Source organism: Entelurus aequoreus, linkage group LG14, assembly GCF_033978785.1.
Source record: "Entelurus aequoreus isolate RoL-2023_Sb linkage group LG14, RoL_Eaeq_v1.1, whole genome shotgun sequence".
Lineage (NCBI taxonomy): Eukaryota > Metazoa > Chordata > Actinopteri > Syngnathiformes > Syngnathidae > Entelurus > Entelurus aequoreus.
This window is the reverse complement of record NC_084744.1, coordinates 9,080,096-9,107,225: the sequence shown is the minus strand read 5'-3', so window position 1 is coordinate 9,107,225 and position 27,130 is coordinate 9,080,096. Positions and strand designations below refer to the sequence as shown.

Below are 27,130 nucleotides of genomic sequence, written 5' to 3'. Positions count from 1 at the left end.
TCAAACTTGCACATACTCTTAACATCCAATTATATGAATATAATATGTGCACATATAAATATAAAGGCCAGGGGTGTGCAAACTAAAGCCCGCGGGCCAATTGTGGGGTGTTTCCAAATTACTATTAAATGTCTGACAAACTCGATGCTGCAAAGTTGCGCAACATTGTGGACAACGTGAGTAAAACAGGTCCATGACCATGAATTGTCAACACAGTATTGACTTACATGGCCCAATCAAAAACAACCTTCCCTAGTCATGGCGCAAAAAATGAGAAGTGCAACCGACACAAAATGTCAACACACACTGCTCACTGAACTTTGTGGAGGTTATAAAAAAAACGTCCACACCGTAAAAAATTGAAAATATATACATATAGGATATATATATATATATATATATATATATATATATATATATATATATATATATATATATATATATATATATATATATATATATATATATCTGCGATGAGGTGGCGACTTGTCCATGGATGGATGGATGGATGGATGGATGGATGGATATATATATATATATATATATATATATATATATATATATATATATATATATATATATATATATATATATATATATATATATATATATATATATATACACTACTGTTCAAAAGTTTGGGGTCACATTGAAATGTCCTTATTTTTGAAGGAAAAGCACTGTACTTTTCAATGAAGATAACTTTAAACTAGTCTTAACTTTAAAGAAATACACTCTATACATACAATGTCTGGTTTTTGGTGCAATATCTACATAGGTGTATAGAGGCCCATTTCCAGCAACTATCACTCCAGTGTTCTAATGGTACAATGTGTTTGCTCATTGGCTCAGAAGGCTAATTGATGATTAGAAAACCCTTGTGCAATCATGTTCACACATCTGAAAACACTTTAGCTCCTTACAGAAGCTACAAGACTGACCTTCCTTTCAGCAGATTGAGTTTCTGGAGCATCACATTTGTGGGGTCAATTAAACGCTCAAAATGGCCAGAAAAAGAGAACTTTCACCTGAAACTCGACAGTCTATTCTTGTTCTTAGAAATGAAGGCTCAAACACAAAATTGTTTGGGTGACCCCAAACTTTTGAACGGTAGTGTATATAAATATATATATATATATATATATATATATATATATATATATATATATATATATATATATATATATATATATATATATATATATATATATATATATATATATATATATATATATATATACATATAGATATATATATATATATATATATATATATATATATATATATATATATATATATATATATATATATATATATATATAGTGTATGTATATATATACACAGTATTCATATATACACACATATACTGTATATATATATATATATATATATATATATATATATATATATATATATATATATATATATATATATATATATATATATATATATATATATATATATATATATATATATATATATATATATATATATATATATATATATTTACTTTTTATGCAGTCAGCTTTCGGCCCCCAATTTCAAAGGTTTGGACACCGCTGCTTTACAGTATAATCTTAAATTTAGCATGAATAACATTTTGTTTATTGTAGCTTAAATATGTTAAAAGTGGGAAAATTACTAATATAATAAAAATATTTTGGTTTTCCACACAAGATTCTGAAGAGATGTTTATTTTAAGAATTTCAAGTTGAATAATGTTTCTTTTTCGGAATAAAATCCCTATTTATATCGTAAAACTCCTGCTAATGTCTCGATATACAAATCTTAATTCATTATCAAGTAAGATTAACTCGCCACATGGACAGACCGCTTCACTACTTTTCAGTATTTTATTTCCTAAAATATAGTTTTTTTGGTAGCGTAAGACCTGATATGAAGGAGTGATAGATGATGTCGTATGCTAACAGATACTACATAGTGGTGGTTTGAGCACACTGCAGCTAGCCCTGGATAGTCCCACTCCTTAATGCTTCAGCCACACGCAGGATTCTCACAGGAATGAGGCCAAAACTAACCCAGACCCACTGTAAGAGTCTAGAAAACAAAGAAAATATCACTCCAACACCTTTCAGTGAACAGACAGATCTCTTCTTTTTTTCTTTTTGCGTTGCTGAATGATTCGTCCTGTGAACGCTTCCCGTAATGCTGCCTCACGTCGCCACGAAACAAAACGCACAAACGGAACCCCGGAGCAGCGCTTTGAATAAGACGCCAACAACACCCGCAGAGTCTAATCTGCATTTATTTCAGTTGGGTCCATTAAACTGGGTCCTTGCGTTGCTTAGCAACACAATGGCAACTGTCCCCACACCGAGAAACACACCGTCAACAACTAAGAACTACAAAACATGAGCGTATTCATTTCCTCACTAAAACCCCTCTCGAAATTACAAAATTGCCTCTTTTAGTCGGAGAATCAACACATGCGTGTCATACAGTAGGTGAGGTCGTATTTTTGGCCTCATTCTTGTGAGAATCCTGCGTGGGACTGACGCATTAAATGAACCAACCCCCGCTCCTTAATGCTTTAGTCTCATGCAGGATTCTCACAAGAATGAGGCAAAAACTAACCCTTCTGTATATGGTAAAGAGCCTATTGTCCTATACTTGTTTCTATATATATATATGTATATATATATTTATTGTTTTTTGTCTATGTGTCTAATAGATATACAGTAGAGGACAAAAATGACTAGCAGTGAGGATGCTTGGTTTGTTAAGGGTCTGGCGTTCATGCATGTTAGCGTTACTTCCATGTATGGAAATAAAAGCTCGAGATCAGGGGTGTCCAAAGTGTGGCTGCAGCTATTTTTTAAAGGCCTGCGTCACATTCTAAAAATATTATTTAAAAATATTATTTAAAAAAAACAACATAAAAAAAGTGTAATAAAAGAGAATTTGGGTAAAGTAACGAGAAACAATTGCATTGTTCACTAGAATTACACACACACAAAAAATAATGAATCAAAAATAAATGTTATGAGTTATTGACCTATTCAAGGTTACAACTACTGCACATGAAATTTTCCATTTTGAAATATTTTGGGAGGAAAATATTGCATATTTTGTGTTTTTGCCATGACAAAACAAAGTTTGTGACAAAAAGGGCATACAACAAACAAAAAACCCAACATAAACATAATAAAAACATATCAACAGATAGATCTGAAGTTGATTTAGAGATTTAAGCATTAAAAGTAACAAATAAAAATAAAAAATACTTATTTTTAACAAGATCCCCAAGAATTTTAGTGTGATTTTTTTTTTTAAAGTTAATATTCCTCAAATAATAATGAATCAAAATAAATATTATGAGTTATTGACCTATTCAAGGTTACAATTACTTCACATCTCATTTTCCATTTTGAAATATTTTGTGGGGGGAAAATATTGCATATTTTGTGTTTTTGCCATAAAAAAAAAACAAGTTTATGACAAAAAGGGCATAAAAAAACAAAATAAACAAAATAAAAACATATCAACAGATAGATCTGAAGTTGATCTAGAGATTTAAGCGTTAAAAGTAAAAAAACTAACCAAAAAATAAACATTTTTAACACTTATGGGTGGGACCCTTTTGGATCCCCAAGAATTTGTGTGATTTTTTTTTATTTTTAAAAGCTAATATTCCTCAAAAAATAATAATGAATTAAAATAAATGTTATGAGTTATTTACCTATTCAAGGTTACAACTACTTTAAATTTTGAAATATTTTTTGGGGAAAAATATTGCATATTTTGTGTTTTTGCCATAAAAAAACTAATTTTATGACAAATAGGGCATAAAAAAACATAATAAAACATATCAACAGATAGATCGAAGTTGATCTAGAGATTTAAGTGTTAAAAGTAAAAAAAAAAAAAAAAGAATTAAAAAAAGACCTTTTTTTTTAACACTTATGTGTGGGTCCCTTTTGGATCCCCAATAATTTTAGTGTGATTTAAAAAAATAAAATAATAATATTCCTCAAAAAAAAAAAAGATGAATCAAAATGTTTTTTTTTATGAGTTATTGACCTATTCAAGGTTACAATTACTTCACATCTCATTTTCCATTTTGAAATATTTTGTGGGGGGAAAATATTGCATATTTTGTGTTTTTGCCATAAAAAAAACAAGTTCATGACAAAAAGGGCATACAAAAAACAAAATAAACATAATAAAAACATATCAACAGATAGATCTGAAGTTGATCTAGAGATGTAAGCGTTAAAAGTAAAAAAATAATAATATATTTGTAACACTTATGTGTGGACCCTTTTGGATTCCCAAGAATTGTAGTGTGATTTTTTTAAAAAAAAGCTAATATTACTCAAAAAATAATGAATTAAAATACATGTTATGAGTTATTGACCTATTCAAGGTTACAACTACTGCACATGCAATTTTCCATTTTGAAATATTTTGGGAGGAAAATATTGCATATTTGGTGTTTTTGCCATAAAAAACTAAGTTTATGACAAAAAGGGCATAAACAAAACATAATAAAAACATGTCAACAGATAGATCTGAAGTAGATCTAGAGATTTAAGCGTTAAAAGTAAAAAAAAAGAATTTAAAAAATACATTTTTTCAACACTTATGTGTGGGACCCTTTTGGATCCCCAATAATGTTAGTGTGATTTTTTTTTAAAAGCTAACATTCATCAAAAAAAATAAAAAAAATATTTTTTTATGAGTTATTTCTATTCAAGGTTACAATAACTTCACATCTAATTTTCCATTTTGAAATATTTTGTGGGGGAAAGATTGCATATTTAGTGTTTTTGCCATAAAAAATTGATCTGAAGTTGATCTAGAGATTTAAGCGTTAAAAGTAAAAAAATAAGAATAAAAAAAAGACTAATTTGTTTTTGCCATAAAAAACAAAGTTTATGACAAAAGGGCATAAAACAAACAAAAAAACAATATACACATAATAAAAACATGACAGATAAATTTGAAGTGGATCTTGAGATTTGAGCGTTAAAAGTAAAAAAAAAAAAATGTTTAAAAGAACTAAGAATTTTAGTGTGATTTTTTATTTTTTAAAAGCTAATATTACTCAAAAAATAATAATGGTTTAAAATAAATGTTATGAGTTATTGACCTATTCAAGGTTACAACTACTTCACATCAAATTTTCCATTTTGAAATATTTTTCGGGGAAAATATTGCATATTTTGTGTTTTTGCCATAAAAAATTGATCTGAAGTTGATCTAGAGATTTAAGCGTTAAAAGTAAAAAAAAACAAAAAACGCTAATTTGTTTTTGCCATAAAAAACAAAATTTATGACAAAAAGGGCTTAAACAAAACATAATAAAAATATATCAACAGATAGATCTGAAGTTGATCTAGAGATTTAAACATTAAAAGTAAAAACAATTAATTAAAAAATACCTTTTTTTTAACACTTATGTGTGGGACCATTTTGGATCCCCAATAATGTTAGTGTGATTTTTTTTTTAAAAAGCTAACATTCCTCAAAAAAAAAAATACATATTTTTTTTTAATGAGTTATTGACCTATTCAAGGTTACAATAACTTCACATCTAATTTTCCATTTTGAAATATTTTGTGGGGGAAAGATTGCATATTTAGTGTTTTTGCCATAAAAAATTGATCTGAAGTTGATCTAGAGATTTAAGCGTTAAAAGTGGAAAAAAAATATATAAAAAAAATACTTATTTTTAACAATTATGTGTGAGACCCTTTTGGATCCCCAATAATTTTAGTGTGATTTTATTTGTATTTTTTTAAAGCTAATATTCCTCAAAAAATAATAATGAATTAAAATAAATGCTATGAGTTATTGACCTATTCAAGGTTATAACTACTTCACATCTAATGTTCCATTTTGTAATATTTTTTGGGGGAAATATTGCATATTTGGTGTTTTTGCCATGAAAAAAACTAAGTTTATGACAAAAAGGGCATCAAAAAACAAAATAAACATAATAAAAACATATCAACAGATAGATCTGAAGTTGATCTAGAGATTTAAGCATTAAAAGTGAAAACAATTAATTAAAAAATGCCTTTTTTTTAACACTTATGTGTGGGACCCTTTTGGATCCCCAATAATTTTAGTGTGTTTTTTTTTTAAAAAGCTAACATTCCTAAAAAAAAAAAAATGTATACATTTTTTTTTTTAATGAGTTATTGACCTATTCAAGGTAACAATAACTTCACATCTAATTTTCCATTTTGAAATATTTTGTGGGGGGAAAGATTGCATATTTTGTGTTTTTGCCATAAAAAAAATAGATCTGAAGTTGATCTAGAGATTTAAGCGTTAAAAGTAAAAAAAAAAAAAAAAAAATAAAGACTAATTTGTTTTTACCATAAAAAACAAAGTTTATGACAAAGGGGCATAAAACAAACAAAAAAACAATATACACATAATAAAAACATAACAGATACATTTGAAGTTGATCTTGAGATTTGAGCGTTAAAAGTAAAAAAAAAAAAATTTAAAAAATGTTTAAAAGACTTGTGTGGATCTTTAAGAATTTTAGTGTGATTATTTATTTTTTTCAAAAGCTAACATTCCTCCAAAAATAATAATGAATTAAAATCAATGTTATGAGTTATTGACCTATTTAAGGCTCCAATTGTTTCACATCAAATTTTTTGATTTTCTTTAGGCAATATTTTGCACATTTTGTGTTTATGCCATAAAAAAAAAAAGGAATTTTGACAAAAAAGGGCACAATACATAAAAACTAAAAACTTAATAAAAACGTTATATCGACGCGATTTAAGTGTTGAATAAAATTATAATGATAATAATAATATGTGGCTTATTTTTTAAATGTTATGACCGAGACCTTTCTGGGTCCACTAAAGGTAAGAAAAAAATCTATAAATATTGTAAATTACAAATATCAAAATGGCTTTCGCATGAAAGGGACAAACGGTAGGAAATGGATGGATGGATGTTTTGATTATTCAGGCCAAAGTTTGGACACCCCTGATGGAGCCGGTCTAAAAGAGGACCAGGATCATTAAGGTCGAGCCCCCCCCTCCCTCCCCCCGCAACAACATACTCTATGTACACTTAACCCTACAGGACCTAGGACCAGAAGCCGACTAGTCTAAGCGACGAGGTCTCAAAGGGGAATCAAGAAGCAACAGGCAGAAATAAAGAGTTCTTTAGGAGAGGCGGAGTCAGTCCGGGAGGCTGCGAAGGCGGGAAAAGGTCCGTGATGCGTCTTCACAAACCCTGCTTGGCCAGAGCGGCGCTAACGTCCTCGGCTAAGGTTGCTAACTGCGGCGACTCCGCCATGTTGAGACTGCCGGCGGAGGACAGGTGGCTGTCCCGCTGGCGCTGGGGCGACATGGAGCGGGACCGGCCCGGCGAGCGCACCACGATCTCGGCCCCGTGGTCCACCCGGGCCTTGGCGTGGTCGCGGAACGTCAGCCTGTGGCTCTCGATCTAGCGGGCAGAGCGAGATGTTTAGTCCTTCACTTCTTCCACATCAACATTGGAACAAATAACATTTGTGACCTGGGTTTTGGGTCAAATACCATTCGGTATACTACAGCCGGGTCCGGGTTAGTTTTTGCCTCGTATTCTGAATGTGAAGACCGGATAAGTTCGAAAGGAGAGACAGATGATGTCGTATGCTAACAGATACTACCTGGTGGTGGTTTGAGGACACTGCAGCTCGTCCCGCTCCTTAATGCTTCAGCCGCACGCAGGATTCTCACAGGGATGAGGCAAAATCTAACCCGGACCTACCGGGTTCTTGTTGGAGGGCCCAGTATTATTACTTTTTGGAAGTTTACAGACTGAAGATTTGAAGTATTGCTGGGTTGCAGGTGACGTGGAGTCCGCCTGAGACTCAAACACGCGTCGTTCATCACAGGAAGTCGAGTGGCGGGCGAAAATGTCGCATCCGTGAACCGTTGTTGGTCTCGGAAAATCTTCCAATAAATATTTTATAAAAAGTTATTATAGATATTCTATTGAAAAGGGGAAAAAACAGCAAAAACTGCTTGGACAACTTTGTCTTTCACAATCCTTATGTAAGACGACAACACACATATTTTTCATTGTATGCATTCTAACTCATAGAATATGGCAAATAAGAGGTGGCTAGCAATGCAGCTAAGAGGAGTACACCAATTTTGCCCGAAATTCCCTCTAAAAAAATCCTTAATTTACAAACCCCGTTTCCATATGAGTTGGGAAATTGTGTTAGATGTAAATATAAACGGAATACAATGATTTGCAAATCATTTTCAACCCATATTCAGTTGAATATGCTACAAAGACAACATATTTGATGTTCAAACTGATAAACATTTTTTTTTTGTGCAAATAATCATTAACTTTAGAATTTGATGCCAGCAACACGTGACAAAGAAGTTGGGAAAGGTGGCAATAAAGACTGATAAAGTTGAGGAATGCTCATCCAACACTTATTTGGAACATCCCACAGGTGAACAGGCTAATTGGGAACAGGTGGGTGCCATGATTGGGTATTAAAAGTAGATTCCATGAAATGCTCAGTCATTCACAAACAAGGATGGGGCGAGGGTCACCACTTTGTCAACAAATGCGTGAGCAAATTGTTGAACAGTTTAAGAAAAACATTTCTCAACCAGCTATTGCAAGGAATTTAGGGATTTCACCATCTACGCTCCGTAATATCATCAAAGGGTTCAGAGAATCTGGAGAAATCACTGCACGTAAGCAGCTAAGCCCGTGACCTTCCATCCCTCAGGCTGTACTGCATCAACAAGCGACATCAGTGTGTAAAGGATATCACCACATGGGCTCAGGAACACTTCAGAAACCCACTGTCAGTAACTACAGTTGGTCGCTACATCTGTAAGTGCAAGTTAAAACTCTCCTATGCAAGGCGAAAACCGTTTATCAACAACACCCAGAAACGCCGTCGGCTTCGCTGGGCCTGAGCTCATCTAAGATGGACTGATACAAAGTGGAAAAGTGTTCTGTGGTCTGACGAGTCCACATTTCAAATTGTTTTTGGAAACTGTGGACGTTGTGTCCTCCGGACCAAAGAGGAAAAGAACCATCCGGATTGTTCTAGGCGCAAAGTGTAAAAGCCAGCATGTGTGATGGTATGGGGGTGTATTAGTGCCCAAGACATGGGTAACTTACACATCTGTGAAGGCACCATTAATGCTGAAAGGTTTTGGAGCAACATATATTGCCATCCAAGCAACGTTACCATGGACGCCCCTGCTTATTTCAGCAAGACAATGCCAAGCCACGTGTTACATCAACGTGGCTTCATAGTAAAAGAGTGCGGGTACTAGACTGGCCTGCCTGTAGTCCAGACCTGTCTCCCATTGAAAATGTGTGAAGCCTAAAATAGCAGAAGGGAGACCCCCGGACTGTTGAACAACTTAAGCTGTACATCAAGCAAGAATGGGAAAGAATTCCACCTGAGAAGCTTCAAAAATGTGTCTCCTCAGTTCCCAAACCTTTACTGAGTGTTGTTAAAAGGAAAGGCCATGTAACACAGTGGTGAACATGCCCTTTCCCAACTACTTTGGCACGTGTTGCAGCCATGAAATTCTAAGTTAATTATTATTTGCAAAAAAGTTTATGAGTTTGAACATCAAATATGTTGTCTTTGTAGTGCATTCAACTGAATATGGGTTGAAAATGCGTTGCAAATCATTGAATTCCGTTTATATTTACATCTAACACAATTTCCCAACTCATATGGAAACGGGGTTTGTACATGTCGTGACCTGAATATTAAACAAGTATTAGCGATATTGTTATTATAAGCGCTAACACAGACGGACTATTTTAGCCGAACTAACTAGCTTATGCTGCTATATTGACTCTCTCGAATGGCCTTGACGCTGTGAACAACAGGAGCAGGCTGTTCTGAAAACACCCCCGAGGACACCTCAATGATGGATGCTTTTGACCTCCCTCCCTCCTCAACGACACCCGGAGTCGAACTTTTGCTTGCATGCAGAATGGCCCCACAGGCCTATGAACATGAACACTACATCAACACACCCAAGACAATGGGCATATACACACACAGACGCCCCAATTTAGACCCGGAGATGGCGAGAACGACATGAAAAAACATTTGTTTTCAACCCTTTGTGGGGATTATGATGAATTGTTGATGTAAAGGGGAAGATATAAACATCCCATCAGTCTTTATCCCAGTGAGAGCAGACTGTGTACAGTAAGTGATTGTTTTATTATGTTTGTATATCTTGTTTACAACTTAGCAATACTGCTACATGATGCTTAGTGTTTGACTAAAGCTGCATCGGTTTAGCATACAGATTCTAAAACTTGTAGATCATCCTCCTTATATTCAGGCTCAAAAATAGAAGTTTCTGGATCATCATTTGTCCCAAAGTAGTCTTTGTTGTCTCTCATCAAGTCTGCCATGATTAGTAGTCTTGTTGTTGTTGAAGGGAAAGTGAACGTTGTGATGCGTCTGTGGAATTAATATGCCGCCGTATGCTTGAAATGATCAAAATATGTAAATATGACATGTTATTAAGAATGTTACTAGATATTACATATATACTTACAGTGTGTATGTAAAACCTTGATGGAGTTTTTTTAGAGCACTTTATAGGCAGAAAAAGCAACTCTCATTTGCTCCATTGTTAGCTGACTTTTGCTAGCTTTTATTTATGAATTAGAATGCATAAAAAAGAAGATCATAGATCATCTTGTAGATCATCCTCCTTATATTCAGGATCAAAAATAGAAGTTTCTGAATCATAATTTTTCCCAAAGTGGTCTTTATTGTTGTCTTTGAAAAGTGATTGTTGTGAAATGAATACGCCGTCGTATGCTTAAAATGATCAAAATATGTAAATATTACATGTTATTATGAATGTTACTAGATACTACATGAGTGTATATAAAACCTTGATTGAGGTTTTTGGATGTTTTTTAGAGCGCTTCATAGATAGAATTGAGCGACTCTCAATAGGTCAATTCTTAGCTGACTTTTGCTAGCTTTTATTTATGAATAAAATGCATAAAAAAGCAGATCATAAATCATCTTGTGGATCATCCTCCTTATATTCAGGATCAAAAATAGAAGTTTCTGGATCATCATTTGTCCCAAAGTAGTCATTGTTGTCTCTCAATGATTAGTAGTCTTGATGTCGTTGAAGGGAAAGTGAACGTTGTGATGCGTCTGTGGAATTAATACTCCGCCGTATGCTTGAAATGATCAACATATGTAAATATTACATGTTATTAAGAATGTTACTAGATACTACATATATACTTACAGTGTGTATATAAAACCTTGATGGAAGTGTTTGGACGTTTTTTAGAGCGTTTTATAGGCAGAAAAAGCAACTCTCATTTGCTCCATTGTTAGCTGACTTTTGCTAGCTTTTATTTATGAATTAGAATGCATAAAAAAGAAGATCATAGATCATCTTGTAGATCATCCTCCTTATATTCAGGATATAAGTAGTCTTTGTTGTCTCTCATCAAGTCTGCCATTATTAATAGTCTTGTTGTTGTTGAAGGGAAAGTGAACGTTGTGATGCGTCTGTGAAATTAATATGCCTAAAATGATCAAAATATGTAAATATTACATGTTATGAATGTTACCAAATACTACATATATACTTACAGTGTGCATATAAAACCTTAATGGAAGTTTTTGGATGTTTTTAAAGCACCTTTTAGGCAGAATAGAGCGACTCATTGGCTCCATTGTTAGCTGACTTTTGCTAACTTTTATTCACAAGTTAGAATGCATAAAAAAAGATAAACATACACTACCGTTCAAAAATTTGGGGTCACATTGAAATGTCCTTATTTTTGAAGGAAAAGCACTGTACTTTTCAATGAAGATATCTTTAAACTAGTCTTAACTTTAAAGAAATACACTCTATACATTGCTAATGTGGTAAATGACTATTCTAGCTGCAAATGTCTGGTTTTTGGTGCAATATCTACATAGGTGTATAGAGGCCCATTTCCAGCAACTATCACTCCAGTGTTCTAATGGTACAATGTGTTTGCTCATTGGCTCAGAAGGCTAATTGATGATTAGAAAACCCTTGTGCAATCATGTTCACACATCTGAAAACACTTTAGCTCCTTACAGAAGCTACAAAACTGACCTTCCTTTGAGCAGATTGAGTTTCTGGAGCATCACATTTGTGGGGTCAATTAAACGCTCAAAATGGCCAGAAAAAGAGAACTTTCATCTGAAACTCGACAGTCTATTCTTGTTCTTAGAAATGAAGGCTATTCCACAAAATTGTTTGGGTGACCCCCAACTTTTGAACGGTAGTGTATGTTTTTGTCTTACATAAGGATTGTGAGAGACATAGCTCCAAAAAGGTGCAGTTCCCCTTTAAAAACTAAATGAATGACACCTCAGTGAGTATATGGCACAAGCACTTGCTGTATTGACACTGCACTGATGATACTGTGTTAGTGTTTCATAATAACCATACGCCACACGCCGGATTAAAGAAGTCACTACTTTGACCTGGGAAAAATATACTAATTATATATATATATATATATATATTATACAATTATATATATATTTTTTTAATAAAAGCGACGCTAAAAGTAGTTCAGCGCTTATAATAACAATATAGCTAATACTTGTTAATATTCAGGTTACGACATGTAAATCAAGTATTGTTGCCGCTTTTTGGATGTTTTTTAGAGGGAATTTCAGGCGCAATAGTGTACTCTTATTAGCCACCTCTTGTTTGCCATATTTTACGACTTAGAATGCATAAAAAGAAAACAAATATGTATGTTCTTGACAAAGTTGTCACTCGACAGTCTAAGCAGTTTTTGCTTGTTTTATATAGTTTTAATATATATATATATTTTTTTAATTAAAAATATATATAATAAAAAAAAAAAATATATATATATACTTTTAATTTAAAAATATATATAATAAAAAAATCTATAAAAATAAATAAATATATATATATATATATTTTATCATATATAATTTTTAAATAAAATACAAAAACATATATAAATTTAATATATATTTTTCTTATAGGAAGAATAATAAATAATACATGCAAAACTGGGCAATGAGCCAAAAACAAAACAAGATGTTCTTTATTTGGCGCTATAAATTTAAAATGACTTCTTAGTTGCATTAATTAATTAATTTTTTTTTTTTTTTACTTCCATGGATGCAACCCAGCAACACAAACGCTTACTGTAAAACGGCCTCCTCCAGGAGTGTGGTGAGCATTGTCCAAAGAGCCCACCTTGGCTTGGGCTTTGTCCTTGAAGTCCAGTTTCACACTCTCGATGCGAACATTGCCGCCTCCTAAAGAGGCAGACATCAAAACAAAGAGTTTGATTGACAAGCGCTGACATATGAACTGGTTATAGACCTAGAATGTAGAGGCAGGTGTAATAAAATACCACTGCACAGGTAACAAATGACACCACCAGGTGGTGCTGCAGGGCATGAAGCTGTCAGTGCAGCTATAATTACATAACAAATAAGAAAATACTGCATTTTCCTTTATTTGTGGTTAACATGAATGCACATACACACACACATACTGGTTATCATTTGGAATGGGGACCAAGTTTTTGATCATGACTTGTGAGGACCACCCTTTCTACAGGTTGTGGAGGCATACAAAGTTAAAATGGTGTAAAATGTCCACTGGCCAGTTAGCTCATACACGTCTTTAAATCTCTGGATTGATGAAGTAATGTGCTGATCATTCTTACTGGGGACCCTGGGGAAAAAGACTTAATATGCTTCATGGGGACCAAATTTAAATCATTTTGCATAATTCACACAAATTTGTACGTGACTACTGAGGACCATTTAAAAAAATTAAAAAAAAGTTGAAAGTAAATATGACATGATGGTCAGCTGTCATCTTATAAGAAGTTTCACCACTTAAATGTTAAAGCCAATCCTGCATCTTGTGTGACATGACTGAAAACTGCTATTTAGCAGTAATGAAGTTGTCTGCAACTCCAACTACCATATATAGAACGATGGAACATTCTGAACGTGAATCATACTTTAAGGTAATAATGTTTTATAATCATGCTAGATGAAAATGTCATTCTACGGAACACTAAACCAGATTTTGTTTTTGGAAAAATATATTAGTTTTAACTAAGGATGAATCACAGTACTATTAATACCAGGATAACAAATGTTTCACTTTTCAAGAAAATTAATTTTCTCTTTTACCAATATTTGAAACACGTAAACAAAGTAACCCAAATTTCCCTGTTGTGGGATCAATAAAGGATTATCTTATCTTACCTTAAATCACAGAAATAAAATACAAACTAGGGATGTCCGATAATGGCTTTTTGCCGATATCCGATATTCCGATATTCCGATATTGTCCAACTCTTTAATTACCGATACCGATATAAACCGATACCGATATCAACCGATATATGCAGTCGTGGAATTAACACATTATTATGCCTAATTTGGACAACCATGTATGGTGAAGATAAGGTACTTTTTAAAAAAAAATAATAAAAGAAGATAACTAAATTAAAAACATTTTCTTGAATGAAAAAGAAAGTAAAACAATATAAAAACAGTTACATAGAAACTAGTAATGAATGAAAATGAGTAAAATTAACTGTTAAAGGTTAGTACTATTAGTGGACCAGCAGCACGCACAATTATGTGTGCTTACGGACTGTATCCCTTGCAGACTGTATTGATATATATTGATATATAATAAATGATAAATAAATAAATAAATGGGTTAAACTTGTATAGCGCTTTTCTACCTTCAAGGTACTCAAAGCGCGTAGACAGTATTTCCACATTCACCCATTCACACACACATTCACACACTGATGGAGGGAGCTGCCATGCAAGGCGCTAACCAGCAGCCATCAGGAGCAAGGGTGAAGTGTCTTGCCCAAGGACACAACGGACGTGACTAGGATGGTAGAAGGTGGGGATTGAACCCCAGTAACCAGCAACCCTCCGATTGCTGACACGACCACTCTACCAACTTCGCCACGCCGTCCCCAATAATGTAGGAACCAAAATATTGATAACAGAAAGAAATGGGGGGAGGGAGGTTTTTTGGGGTGGTGCACTAATTGTAAGTGTATCTTGTGTTTTTTATGTTGATTTAATAAAAAAATTCAAAAAAACCCAAAAAAACCATACTGATAATTAAAAAAAGGATACCGATAATTTCCGATATTACATTTTAACGCATTTATCGGCCGATAATATCGGCAGGCCGATATTATCGGACATCCCTAATACAAACTCATTTAAACTTGTATTTTTACTTTTAACAACATTGAACATAAAGAACATAAAAAACTGTTCTACTTAACCAGTCTTGCTGATTGTCTCTTAATCTACTATTTTAAAAATCACTTAGGCATCTCCAGAATGGATCTGACTATCATTTAAAAAGGTTTCCCTTTTTTTTTTGGTCCCCATACCATCAGAGGTCCCCTAAAGGTGACTGTGTAAACAGAGCGATGTCCCCATTAAGTCAGCATTGCCAGAACACACACACACACACACACACACACACAAACACACACACACACACACACACGTACGCTGACATGTTCATTTAATGTCACATATTATATAAATATGATAAATTAAATGTTCCCTATATGCCAAATTGACTTTTTAATCATGTTTTAAAAAAAAAAAGTAACTCTACTTGTGAGAAAAAAGGTGCCAAAACGCTCGTGTTATGACGTTTTTGGTTTTAGTGACACATTGAAGGAAAAACATTATTTTCTGTTACAAGGCACCCCCCCCTCCTATTTGAGAAGGACTGATTTAAAAAAAAAAAGTTTTTTTTACTCAATTTTAAAGCATATTAAATGTCCAAAAGTAAAGTCACATAACACATGATCAACATGCACTGTGTGCACCCAGCAAAAAACAAACAAAAAAATAGGCTTCACCGCACATCTTAAAGTCCGGCCTGGAGCAACGCCAACTATCCGTCATGATGTGGGAACTGTCAGTTTTGTCATTACATTGAACAAGTGCAGCGTTACGGTGTTTGTGTCAAAAGTGGACAGAGTGCACAATTCTTGAAGGCGTGGCCAAACAGCTCATTTGCATTAAAGCTACAGGCGCGTCAATAAAAAGGCCATTAAAAGCACTGCCTAAAGTCCACTTTGAAAGCACTCTTGCCGTGTTACCTGGACGATGGTGGATGTTGTCCAGAGAGCCGCACTTAGACGTCACATGACTCAGGTCGATCTTCTTGTTCTGGATCTGCACCTGGGATTGAACGAGTCAGAGGTCAGGTCAGAGGTCATGAAATCTCACTCAATCCTAAAGTGTGAAGGGGATGTAAGGTCAACATTCCTTTGACTCAAAGATTCTCAAATAGTGGGGGAGACCCCCCATCAAGGGGGAGGGAGGGGGGGGGCGTTAGAGGCAAGGCACTTCCAGTTTAGAGCATTTTTTTTAAAATTCTTGTTTGATACACAAGCCTCCAGCTAGGTGGCAGCACTGCTCCAATTCATCAACACGCTCAACTGGAATGTATGAGCATGTAAGTGCATGATAAGGTGTCTGGGGGGGGGCGTGAGAAAACAATACACAAGTACACGTAAGTATAGGATAATGTTTGGGGGTGTAAAAAAATCAATACACAAGTCCACGTGAGTATTTGATAAGGTGTCGGGGGCGTGAGAAAACAATACACAAGTACATGTAAGTATAGGATAAGGTGTATGGGGGGGGCGTGAGAAAACAATACACAAGTACACATAAGTATACAATAAGGTGTCGGGGGGGCGTGATAAAACAATACACCAGTATATGTAAGTGCATGATAAGGTGTCTGGGGCTGGGGCGTGAGAAAACAATACACAAGTACACGTGAGTATAGGATAAGGTGTTGGGGGGGCGTGAGAAAACAATACACCAGTATATGTAAATGCATGATAAGGTGTCTGGGGGTGGGGCGTGAGAAAACAATACACAAGTACACGTAAGTATAGGATAATGTTTGGGGGTGTAAAAAAATCAATACACAAGTACACGTGAGTATTTCATAAGGTGTCGGGGGCGTGAGTAAACAATACACAAGTACATGTAAGTATAGGATAAGGTGTATGGGGGGGTGTGAGAAAACAATACACAAGTACACGTAAGTATACGATAAGGTATTGGGGGGTGTGAGAAAACAATACACCAGTATATGTAAGTATATGATAAGGTGTCTGGGGGGGGGCGTGAGAAAACAATACACAAGTACACGTAAGTACAGGATAATGTTTGGGGGTGTAAAAAAAATCAATATACAAGTCCACGTGAGTATTTGATAAGGTGTCGGGGGCGTGAGAAAACAATACACAAGTACATGTAAGTAAAGGATAAGGTGTATGGGGGCGTGAGAAAACAATACACAAGTACACATAAGTATACAATAAGGTGTCGGAGGGGCGTGAGAAAACAATACACCAGTATATGTAAGTGCATGATAAGGTGTCTGGGGGGGCGTGAGAAAACAATACACAAGTACACGTGAGTATAGGATAAGGTGTTGGGGGGGCGTGATAAAACAATACACCAGTATATGTAAGTGCATGATAAGGTGTCTGGGGCTGGGGCGTGAGAAAACAATACACAAGTACACGTGAGTATAGGATAAGGTGTTGGGGGGGCGTGAGAAAACAATACACCAGTATATGTAAATGCATGATAAGGTGTCTGGGGGTGGGGCGTGAGAAAACAATACACAAGTACACGTAAGTATAGGATAATGTTTGGGGGTGTAAAAAAATCAATACACAAGTACACGTGAGTATTTCATAAGGTGTCGGGGGCGTGAGTAAACAATACACAAGTACATGTAAGTATAGGATAAGGTGTATGGGGGGGTGTGAGAAAACAATACACAAGTACACGTAAGTATACGATAAGGTATTGGGGGGTGTGAGAAAACAATACACCAGTATATGTAAGTATATGATAAGGTGTCTGGGGGGGGCGTGAGAAAACAATACACAAGTACACGTAAGTACAGGATAATGTTTGGGGGTGTAAAAAAAATCAATATACAAGTCCACGTGAGTATTTGATAAGGTGTCGGGGGCGTGAGAAAACAATACACAAGTACATGTAAGTAAAGGATAAGGTGTATGGGGGCGTGAGAAAACAATACACAAGTACACATAAGTATACAATAAGGTGTCGGAGGGGCGTGAGAAAACAATACACCAGTATATGTAAGTGCATGATAAGGTGTATGGGGGGGCGTGAGAAAACAATACACAAGTACACGTGAGTATAGGATAAGGTGTTGGGGGGGCGTGAGAAAACAATACACCAGTATATGTAAGTATATGATAAGGTGTCTGGGGGGGGCGTGAGAAAACAATACACAAGTACACGTAAGTACAGGATAATGTTTGGGGGTGTAAAAAAAATCAATACACAAGTCCACGTGAGTATTTGATAAGGTGTCGGGGGCGTGAGAAAACAATACACAAGTACATGTAAGTAAAGGATAAGGTGTATGGGGGCGTGAGAAAACAATACACAAGTACACATAAGTATACAATAAGGTGTCGGGGGGGCGTGAGAAAACAATACACCAGTATATGTAAGTGCATGATAAGGTGTCTGGGGGGGCGTGAGAAAACAATACACAAGTACACGTGAGTATAGGATAAAGTGTTGGGGGGGCGTGAGAAAACAATACACCAGTATATGTAAGTATATGATAAGATGTCTGGGGGGGGGCGTGAGAAAACAATACACAAGTACACGTAAGTACAGGATAATGTTTGGGGGTGTAAAAAAAATCAATACACAAGTCCACGTGAGTATTTGATAAGGTGTCGGGGGCGTGAGAAAACAATACACAAGTACATGTAAGTAAAGGATAAGGTGTATGGGGGCGTGAGAAAACAATACACAAGTACACATAAGTATACAATAAGGTGTCGGGGGGGCGTGAGAAAACAATACACCAGTATATGTAAGTGCATGATAAGGTGTCTGGGGGGGCGTGAGAAAACAATACACAAGTACACGTGAGTATAGGATAAGGTGTTGGGGGGGTGTGAGAAAACAATACACCAGTATATGTAAGTATATGATAAGGTTTCGGGGGGGGGGGGGGGGGGGTGAGAAAACAATGCCCATAATACACAAAAAATGATACGTCATATTGTGCCACAATTTGCTGCGACCATTTTTGGGCGTAAAAAGGTGGTCGTACTTTAACGAACTCCTCCGAGGAACTTTGACCCAATGACAGAGGAGACCATTAATTGTGAACAAATGTTGCCTCCGCCATAAGAAGTGGGCGTGGCCTTGCTGCGACGATTCGCCACAAAAAACGGGAAACGTTAATAACTCCGTTCCACAAATTCAGATCTTGACCTTACTTGGCAGACACGTGAACGATGGCACCCTCAAGTGTACCTGTTCCTACCTACACGCAGTGGGCGGAGCCTAGTGGCAAAAACTGACCCACGCCATCTCCAGTCTGTCATTTCTGGATTTGAGGTCGTAACTTCCTTATAAATGCTCCATTCTTCCAAACATTTTTGGTGGTGGGTTCAAAGCACAACAACTCACCAATGTTTGCAAGAGCGTCAGGTGTGGCGAAAAATATGATATTTTGGGGGTAACAAACATGAGATTTAAAAATGGACTCCTAGCGCCCTCTAGAACATTGGAAAAAAAATAGTCCCTGCCGCCAAATTCCCGTATCGTCACCAAAATGGTGGCAGACTTTCTTGATGACAGGACTCACAGAAAAGCCTCAAAAATAAACAAACAGGGGTGGTACTTGAACTAACTCCTCCTAGGGACTGTGACCAAATGGCTTGTAATTTAAATGACGGATACGAGACCGATGTGCGATGATACATTTGACCTACGATACAGGATGTGGGCGTGGCATAGGGCCAAACTTTAACCTGAAGGTCCGCCACAAAACTTTCAACATTTATAAATCAGCTCCACAAATTCAGATCTTCTTATATTTGTATTTAATTGTTTTTGTCGCCATCTTTTCCACGTTAAAAACCTCTAAAGGCTTAATGGCCACATGCGTGGACATCACCTTTTAGCTCTTATTTCTAAAATTGTGTACACTACTGAATTGGGGTCATATGGCCACTTATGTGGACAGTTATACTGCCATCTGGTGGTGTCAGAAGAGTATAACATACAATGGAATTTGGGGAGAAAAAAAAAGTGTAAAAATAAGAATTAGCATGTCACTAAACATGAAGTACACGTTTGTGTACTTATGGACTAAGTACATATCAAAAGATGATTCTTAGTTTGTATTGTTATTAGGGTCCAATAAGCCCAAATAGCAAAGAGAAAAAAAGAAAAAAAAAGCATGTAAACAAACAACTTGGGCCTTAAGAGGTTAAAATAAACTAGAATATTCCCGCGGAAATTTTGATGGGCCTGCTATCTGTGCTTTGAAGATGGTGCCGAGTATCAGAATACGTGTGTTTTAGGTGTTACTGTATAGAAAGAGCGTTAAAACGTTAGCATTCTTACATAAAAACGCTAACATTTAGCATGTGTGCTAAGGATGGCATGCTAACAGTTAGCATGTCTCAAGTAACACGGCTGCAAGGTGTGTGGCTGCGGAAATAGAGGAAAAAAAGTGTAAAATTAGATGAAAAAGTTAGCATGCTTGAGTTAGCTTGCTAGCATGCTAACAGTTAACAGCTGTCACTTACCAAGTTACATGACTGTAGGTTAAACTGTTGCAAAATTAGCTCAAAAAGCAAGCACTTTAATGTTAGCATGCTAGCATGCTAATGGTTAGCATGTGTCACCGCGTTATATGACTGTAAGGCTGTGTAATTAGAGGAAAAAATGTAAAGTTGGCTAAAAAGTTAGCACACTGGCTTGCTAATGGTTAGCATGTGTCACCACGTTATATGACTGTAAGGCTGTGTAATTAGAGTAAAAAACGTAAAGTTGGCTAAAAAGTTAACACGCTAGCATGCTAACAGTTAACAGCTGTCACATACCAAGTTACATGACTGTAGGTTAAACTGTTGCAAAATTAGCTCAAAAAGCAAGCACTTTAATGTTAGCATGCTAGCATGCTAACGGTTAGCATGTGTCACCAAGCTAAGGTGCTAGGTTAAACTGTTGCAAAATTAGCTCAAAAAGCTAGCACTTTAATGTTAGCTTGCTAACGGTTAGCATGTGTCACCAAGCTATATGACTCTAAAGCTGTGTAATTAGAAGAAAAAAACATAAAGTTGGCTAAAAAGTTAGCACTTTAATGTTAGCGTTAACAGCTGTCACATACCAAGTTACATTACTGTAGGTTAAAATGTTGCAAAATTAGCTCAAAAAGCTAGCATTTTAATGTTAGCATGCTAGCGGTTAGCATGTGTCACCAAGTTATATGACTGTAAGGCTGTGTAATTAGAGGAAAAAAATGTAAAGTTGGCTAAAAAGTTAGCACTTTAATGTTAGTTTGCTAAGGTGCTAGGTTAAACTGTTGCAAAATTAGCTCAAAAAGCTAGCACTTTAATGTTAGCTTGCTAACGGTTAGCATGTGTCACCAAGCTATATGACTGTAAGGCTGTGTAATTAGAGGAAAAAAAACGTAAAGTTTGCTAAAAAGTTAGCACTTTAATGTTAGCGTTAACAGCTGTCACATACCAAGTTACATTACTGTAGGTTAAAATTGTGCAAAATTAGCTCAAAAAGCTAGCATTTTAATGTTAGCATGCTAGCGGTTAGCATGTGTCACCAAGTTATATGACTGTAAGGCTGTGTAATTAATTAGAGGAAAAAAATGTAAAGTTGGCTAAAAAGTTAGCACTTTAATGTTAGTTTGCTAAGGTGCTAGGTTAAACTGTTGCAAAATTAGCTCAAAAAGCTAGCACTTTAATGTTAGCTTTCTAACGGTTAGCATGTGTCACCAAGCTATATGACTCTAAGGCTGTGTAATTAGAAGAAAAAAACGTAAAGTTGGCTAAAAAGTTAGCACTTTAATGTTAGCGTTAACAGCTGTCACATACCAAGTTACATTACCGTAGGTTAAAATGTTGCAAAATTAGTTCAAAAAGCTAGCATTTTAATGTTAGCATGCTAGCGGTTAGCATGTGTCACCAAGTTATATGACTGTAAGGCTGTGTAATTAGAGGAAAAAAATGTAAAGTTGGCTAAAAAGTTAGCACTTTAATGTTAGTTTGCTAAGGTGCTAGGTTAAACTGTTGCAAAATTAGCTCAAAAAGCTAGCACTTTAATGTTAGCTTGCTATCGGTTAGCATGTGTCACCAAGCTATATGACTCTAAGGCTGTGTAATTAGAACAAAAAAACGTAAAGTTGGCTAAAAAGTTAGCACTTTAATGTTAGCATTAACAGTTGTCACATACCAAGTTACATTACTGTAGGTTAAAATGTTGCAAAATTAGCTCAAAAAGCTAGCATTTTAATGTTAGCATGCTAGCGGTTAGCATGTGTCACCAAGTTATATGACTGTAAGGCTGTGTAATTAGAGGAAAAAAATGTAAAGTTGGCTAAAAAGTTAGCACTTTAATGTTAGTTTGCTAAGGTGCTAGGTTAAACTGTTGCAAAATTAGCTCAAAAAGCTAGCACTTTAATGTTAGCTCGCTAACGGTTAGCATGTGTCACCAAGCTATATGACTGTAAGGCTGTGTAATTAGAGGGAAAAAAACGTAAAGTTTGCTAAAAAGTTAGCACTTTAATGTTAGCGTTAACAGTTGTCACATACCAAGTTACATTACTGTAAATTAAAATGTTGCAAAATTAGCTCAAAAAGCTAGCATTTTAATGTTAGCATGCTAGCGGTTAGCATGTGTCACCAAGTTATATGACTGTAAGGCTGTGTAATTAGAGGAAAAAAATGTAAAGTTGGCTAAAAAGTTAGCACTTTAATGTTAGTTTGCTAAGGTGCTAGGTTAAACTGTTGCAAAATTAGCTAAAAAAGCTAGCACTTTAATGTTAGCTTGCTAACGGTTAGCATGTGTCACCAAGCTATATGACTGTAAGGCTGTGTAATTAGAGGAAAAAAAACGTAAAATTTGCTAAAAAGTTAGCACTTTAATGTTAGCGTTAACAGCTGTCACATACCAAGTTACATTACTGTAGGTTAAAATGTTGCAAAATTAGCTAAAAAAGCTAGCATTTTAATGTTAGCATGCTAGCGGTTGGCATGTGTCACCAAGTTATATGACTGTAAGGCTGTGTAATTAGAGGAAAAAAATGTAAAGTTGGCTAAAAAGTTAGCACTTCAATGTTAGTTTGCTAAGGTGCTAGGTTAAACTGTTGCAAAATTAGCTCAAAAAGCTAGCACTCTAATGTTAGCTTGCTAACGGTTAGCATGTGTCACCAAGCTATATGACTGTAAGGCTGTGTAATTAGAGGGAAAAAAACGTAAAGTTGGCTAAAAAGTTAGCACTTTAATGTTAGCGTGCTAGCATGCTAAAGTTAGCACGCTAACGTTAACAAGTGTCACATACCAAGTTATACGACTCTCGGGTAAACAGTTGCCAAATTAGCTAAAAAATAGATAATAGATAAATACAAATAAATAAAATCTGTTTTTTAATTAGCAATGCATGCTACAAGTATTTTGTTTAAAAAATATATATATATATTTAACAAAGAACAAAACAAGTGAGGAGGGGCCAAAGGGCCACAGACAGCGTTGTATGCAGACACACAGCAGCGCCACCAGGGGGAGGAGCAGACACATCACAAGAACACAACAGCACAGGAGACTCACATTTCCACCTCCTGCTGAGTAGCCCCGCCTGTCCAAGGAGCCGCACCTGGACTGAACGTGGCTAAAGTCCAGCCTAACACTGGGGATGAGGACCTGCAGGGGTGGAGGTGACCAATGAGCTGGGAAACGTGCGAGATGGAACCCATGTTGGGAGCCTCGCTCTTTGCAAAGTCAGCACAATGGTAGACTCAGCAATGTTGAGGAGATAAGAAGCCTGCTCTTAAGTCCCGATCAGTGACTCTCAAACTTTCTCACTTAAATAAACAGTGTTACTGTTCAAACTGTGTGTAATGTTACAGTATTAAATACACTTGTTAAATAAAACTTGTTTTTGATGAATACTTCGGCCTACTTTGCTACTGTATTTTAACGTTGGTGCTACTTGGGGAGCCACGTGTTTTCTGAGGTGCTACACGGTGACAAAAGTTTGAGAACCACTGATCTAGATTATGCAATGTGATGCACACACACACACACACACACACACACATTTAAATACATATATATATATATATATATATACACTACCGTTCAAAAGTTTGGTGTCACATTGAAATGTCCTTATTTTTCAATGAAGATAACTTTAAACTAGTCTTAGCTTGAAAGAAATACACTCTATACATTGCTAATGTGCTAAATGACTATTCTAGCTGCAAATGTCTGCTTTTTGGTGCAATATCTACATAGGTGTATAGAGGCCCATTTCCAGCAACTATCACTCCAGTGTTCTAATGGTACAATGTGTTTGCTCATTGGCTCAGAAGGCTAATTGATGATTAGAAAACCCTTGTGCAATCATGTTCACACATCTGAAAACACTTTAGCTCGTTACAGAAGCTACAAAAATGACCTTCCTTTGAGCAGATTGAGTTTCTGGAGCATCACATTTGTGGGGTCAATTAAATGCTCAAAATGGCCAGAAAAAGAGAACTTTCATCTGAAACTCGACAGTCTATTCTTGTTCTTGGAAATGAAGGCTATTCCACAAAATTGTTTGGGTGACCCCAAACTTTTGAACGGTAGTGTATATATATATATATATATACATACAAACATACATATACACACATATGTATGTATACAGTATATGTATATAGGTGTATATATATGTATATACACAGTATGTGTGTATACGTGTGTATGTATGTGTATATATGTACAGTATATATGTGTGGAAATGTGTGTATACATGTATATATGTGTGCATATATGTGTATATGTATGTAATGCATATACGTGTATATGTATATATATATGCACACACACGCACACACACACCCACACACACACATTTTTGTATTTCTTACCTTCTTGAGACCTCCAAAAAATGCCTACCTCTTTAGGACCACCCATAATACATGCATACTATGCAAATATAAAAAGGTAAGCTTTGTTATTTTATTTTTTGTATGTCTCCATATACATATTTATTTATTTTTGTAAATTTTGGCCAAAGGGGGTGCATTTCCATTTCTTACACGCACTTGTTATTTCATATGTTGACCACTTTTAAAACCGACAGTCAATTAGAAAAATCCCTCCTTTTTTGGGACCACCCTCATTTTGATAGATTTAACCAGCAGGGGTGCAAATGAGACATTCTCTATGTTATTGGGGACCATGATTTATGTCATCACTTGTTCACACCTCCTCATATGGAAGATACTTTTCCTCGTTGATGTCTCAAGAAGAGTAGAAATACAAGAACAAAGTCACAGTATCCGTCAAGCTTTCGTGAACGAGCAAGGATGGTCAAATGAGCGGCAGTTAAGAGGCGGTGGTCGCTGCAAGAGAGAAAAAGCAGGGGTGAAACGCTGACACAGCAGAGTTGTTGCAGTACAAAAACAACAAATACACGTTTTGCCAGCACAGGAAAAGCAATGATTGGATATAAAATACACAAAGTCGAGGAGAGGAAGGTGTTGGCTTTGCTTCTTTGAAGGCTTAAAGAATAATATCATTATTATAAGCGTCCTCACCATCGACTCATCTTTAAGTGTTATTGTCACATTTGTTCCGCTTTTGTTTCAAGGTAAACCTTTCAATTGTTTGCTGGAAGGCATAGAACGTCATGAACAGTGGACCCTCCATTTAAAGCAGGCATGTCCAACTGGTTTTCATTGAGGGCCACATGGCAGTTATGGCTGCCATCAGAGGGCCACTTGTAACAGTGAATAATGTAGGAATTTGCCTCTGGATTTCATTATTAACTAGATGAGGCAATTCCTGAAGGAATTGCGCATGAATGCTCCAATGCTGAAGTTGAACTGAAATCCTGGATTTTTTTTTTAGGATTGTTTAAGTCAGGGGTCGGCAACCTTTACCACTCAAAGAGCCATTTTGGCAAGTTTCACAAATTAAAGAAAATAATGGGAGCCACAAAAAAAAAATTAAAATTTAAAATGTAAAACACCGCATACAAAGCTCTTTGTGCTATGTTAACTAGGGGTCTCCAACACACGCACCGGCACTCACTTTAATGTGGAAATTTGATGTTAGTGCGGCCCGCGAGTTTTGAATGAATGGCGCTTGATAGCGTCATACTTGCCAACCCTCTCATTTTTCCCGGGAGACTCCCGAATATCAGGGAATGATGACACTGCTTTTGGCGCCCTCTACAGCCTGCCCTAGCGTGTACCTGCTCGACCACATGCAGAATGCAGTTTCAGCTTGTTCACGTAAGTGACAGCAAGGCGTACTACCTCAGCAGCCACACATTTTACACTGACGGTACCAATACCCAGAATCCCATGCAGCTCTAACTCTTCCGCTCAACCAACGCACGGAGAGGGGGGGGTTGATGTGTGGGGGGATTTGGTGGTAGCGGGGGTGTATAATGTAGACCGGAAGAGTTAGGGCTGCATGGGATTCTGGGTATTAGTTGTGTTGTGTTTATGTTGTGTTACGGTGGGATGTTCTCCAGAAATGTGTTTTTCATTCTTTTTTGGTGTGGGTTCACAGTGTGGCGCATATTTGTAACTTAACAATGTTAAAGTTGTTTGATACGGCTACCGTCAGTGTAAGCTGTGTGGCTGATGAGTAAGTATGCTTTGCTGTCTCCTATGTGTGCAAGCAAAAGCAACATACAACTTGTGGCCGGGCTGGCACGCTGTATGTAAATGCTATAGAGGACAGTTACTGCAGTGCAATTTGGACACTCCCTTTATTTAGTAATTAGAGTGCAAATAGGATTATATTTACCCTGGGAGCTACCTATGAGAGACACTGAGATCCATAAATCTCCTGGGAAAATCGGGGGGAGTCGGCAAGTATGTAGCTGAGCCGCATCAGAGTGGTCAAAGAGCCGCATGCGGCTCCGGAGCCGCGGGTTGCCGACCCCTGGTTTAAGTAGAGCACACAATTCCCAAACAGGCTGAATATTTTGAAGTTGGAA

The 27,130-nt window shown here is 36.0% G+C and overlaps 1 protein-coding gene across 10 annotated transcripts in view; it reads right to left on the bottom strand.

Moving 5' to 3' along the window:
* Positions 1-6,512: 6,512 nt before the first annotated feature.
* The window catches only part of map2 (microtubule-associated protein 2), a 256,627-nt gene continuing 236,009 nt past the window's right edge, over positions 6,513-27,130 (bottom strand). For 8 of the 10 annotated variants that reach the window (XM_062068869.1, XM_062068870.1, XM_062068874.1 and 5 more), the window contains 4 exons: positions 23,737-23,829; positions 16,174-16,255; positions 13,200-13,312; positions 6,513-7,443 (listed from right to left, as the gene is read on the bottom strand). In XM_062068869.1, coding sequence (XP_061924853.1) covers positions 7,222-7,443; positions 13,200-13,312; positions 16,174-16,255; positions 23,737-23,829 — 510 coding nt within the window. In that variant the 3' untranslated portion in view covers positions 6,513-7,221. The remainder of the gene's footprint in view (positions 7,444-13,199; positions 13,313-16,173; positions 16,256-23,736; positions 23,830-27,130) is intronic. The other 2 variants (XM_062068871.1, XM_062068872.1) reach the window with 2 other exon arrangements.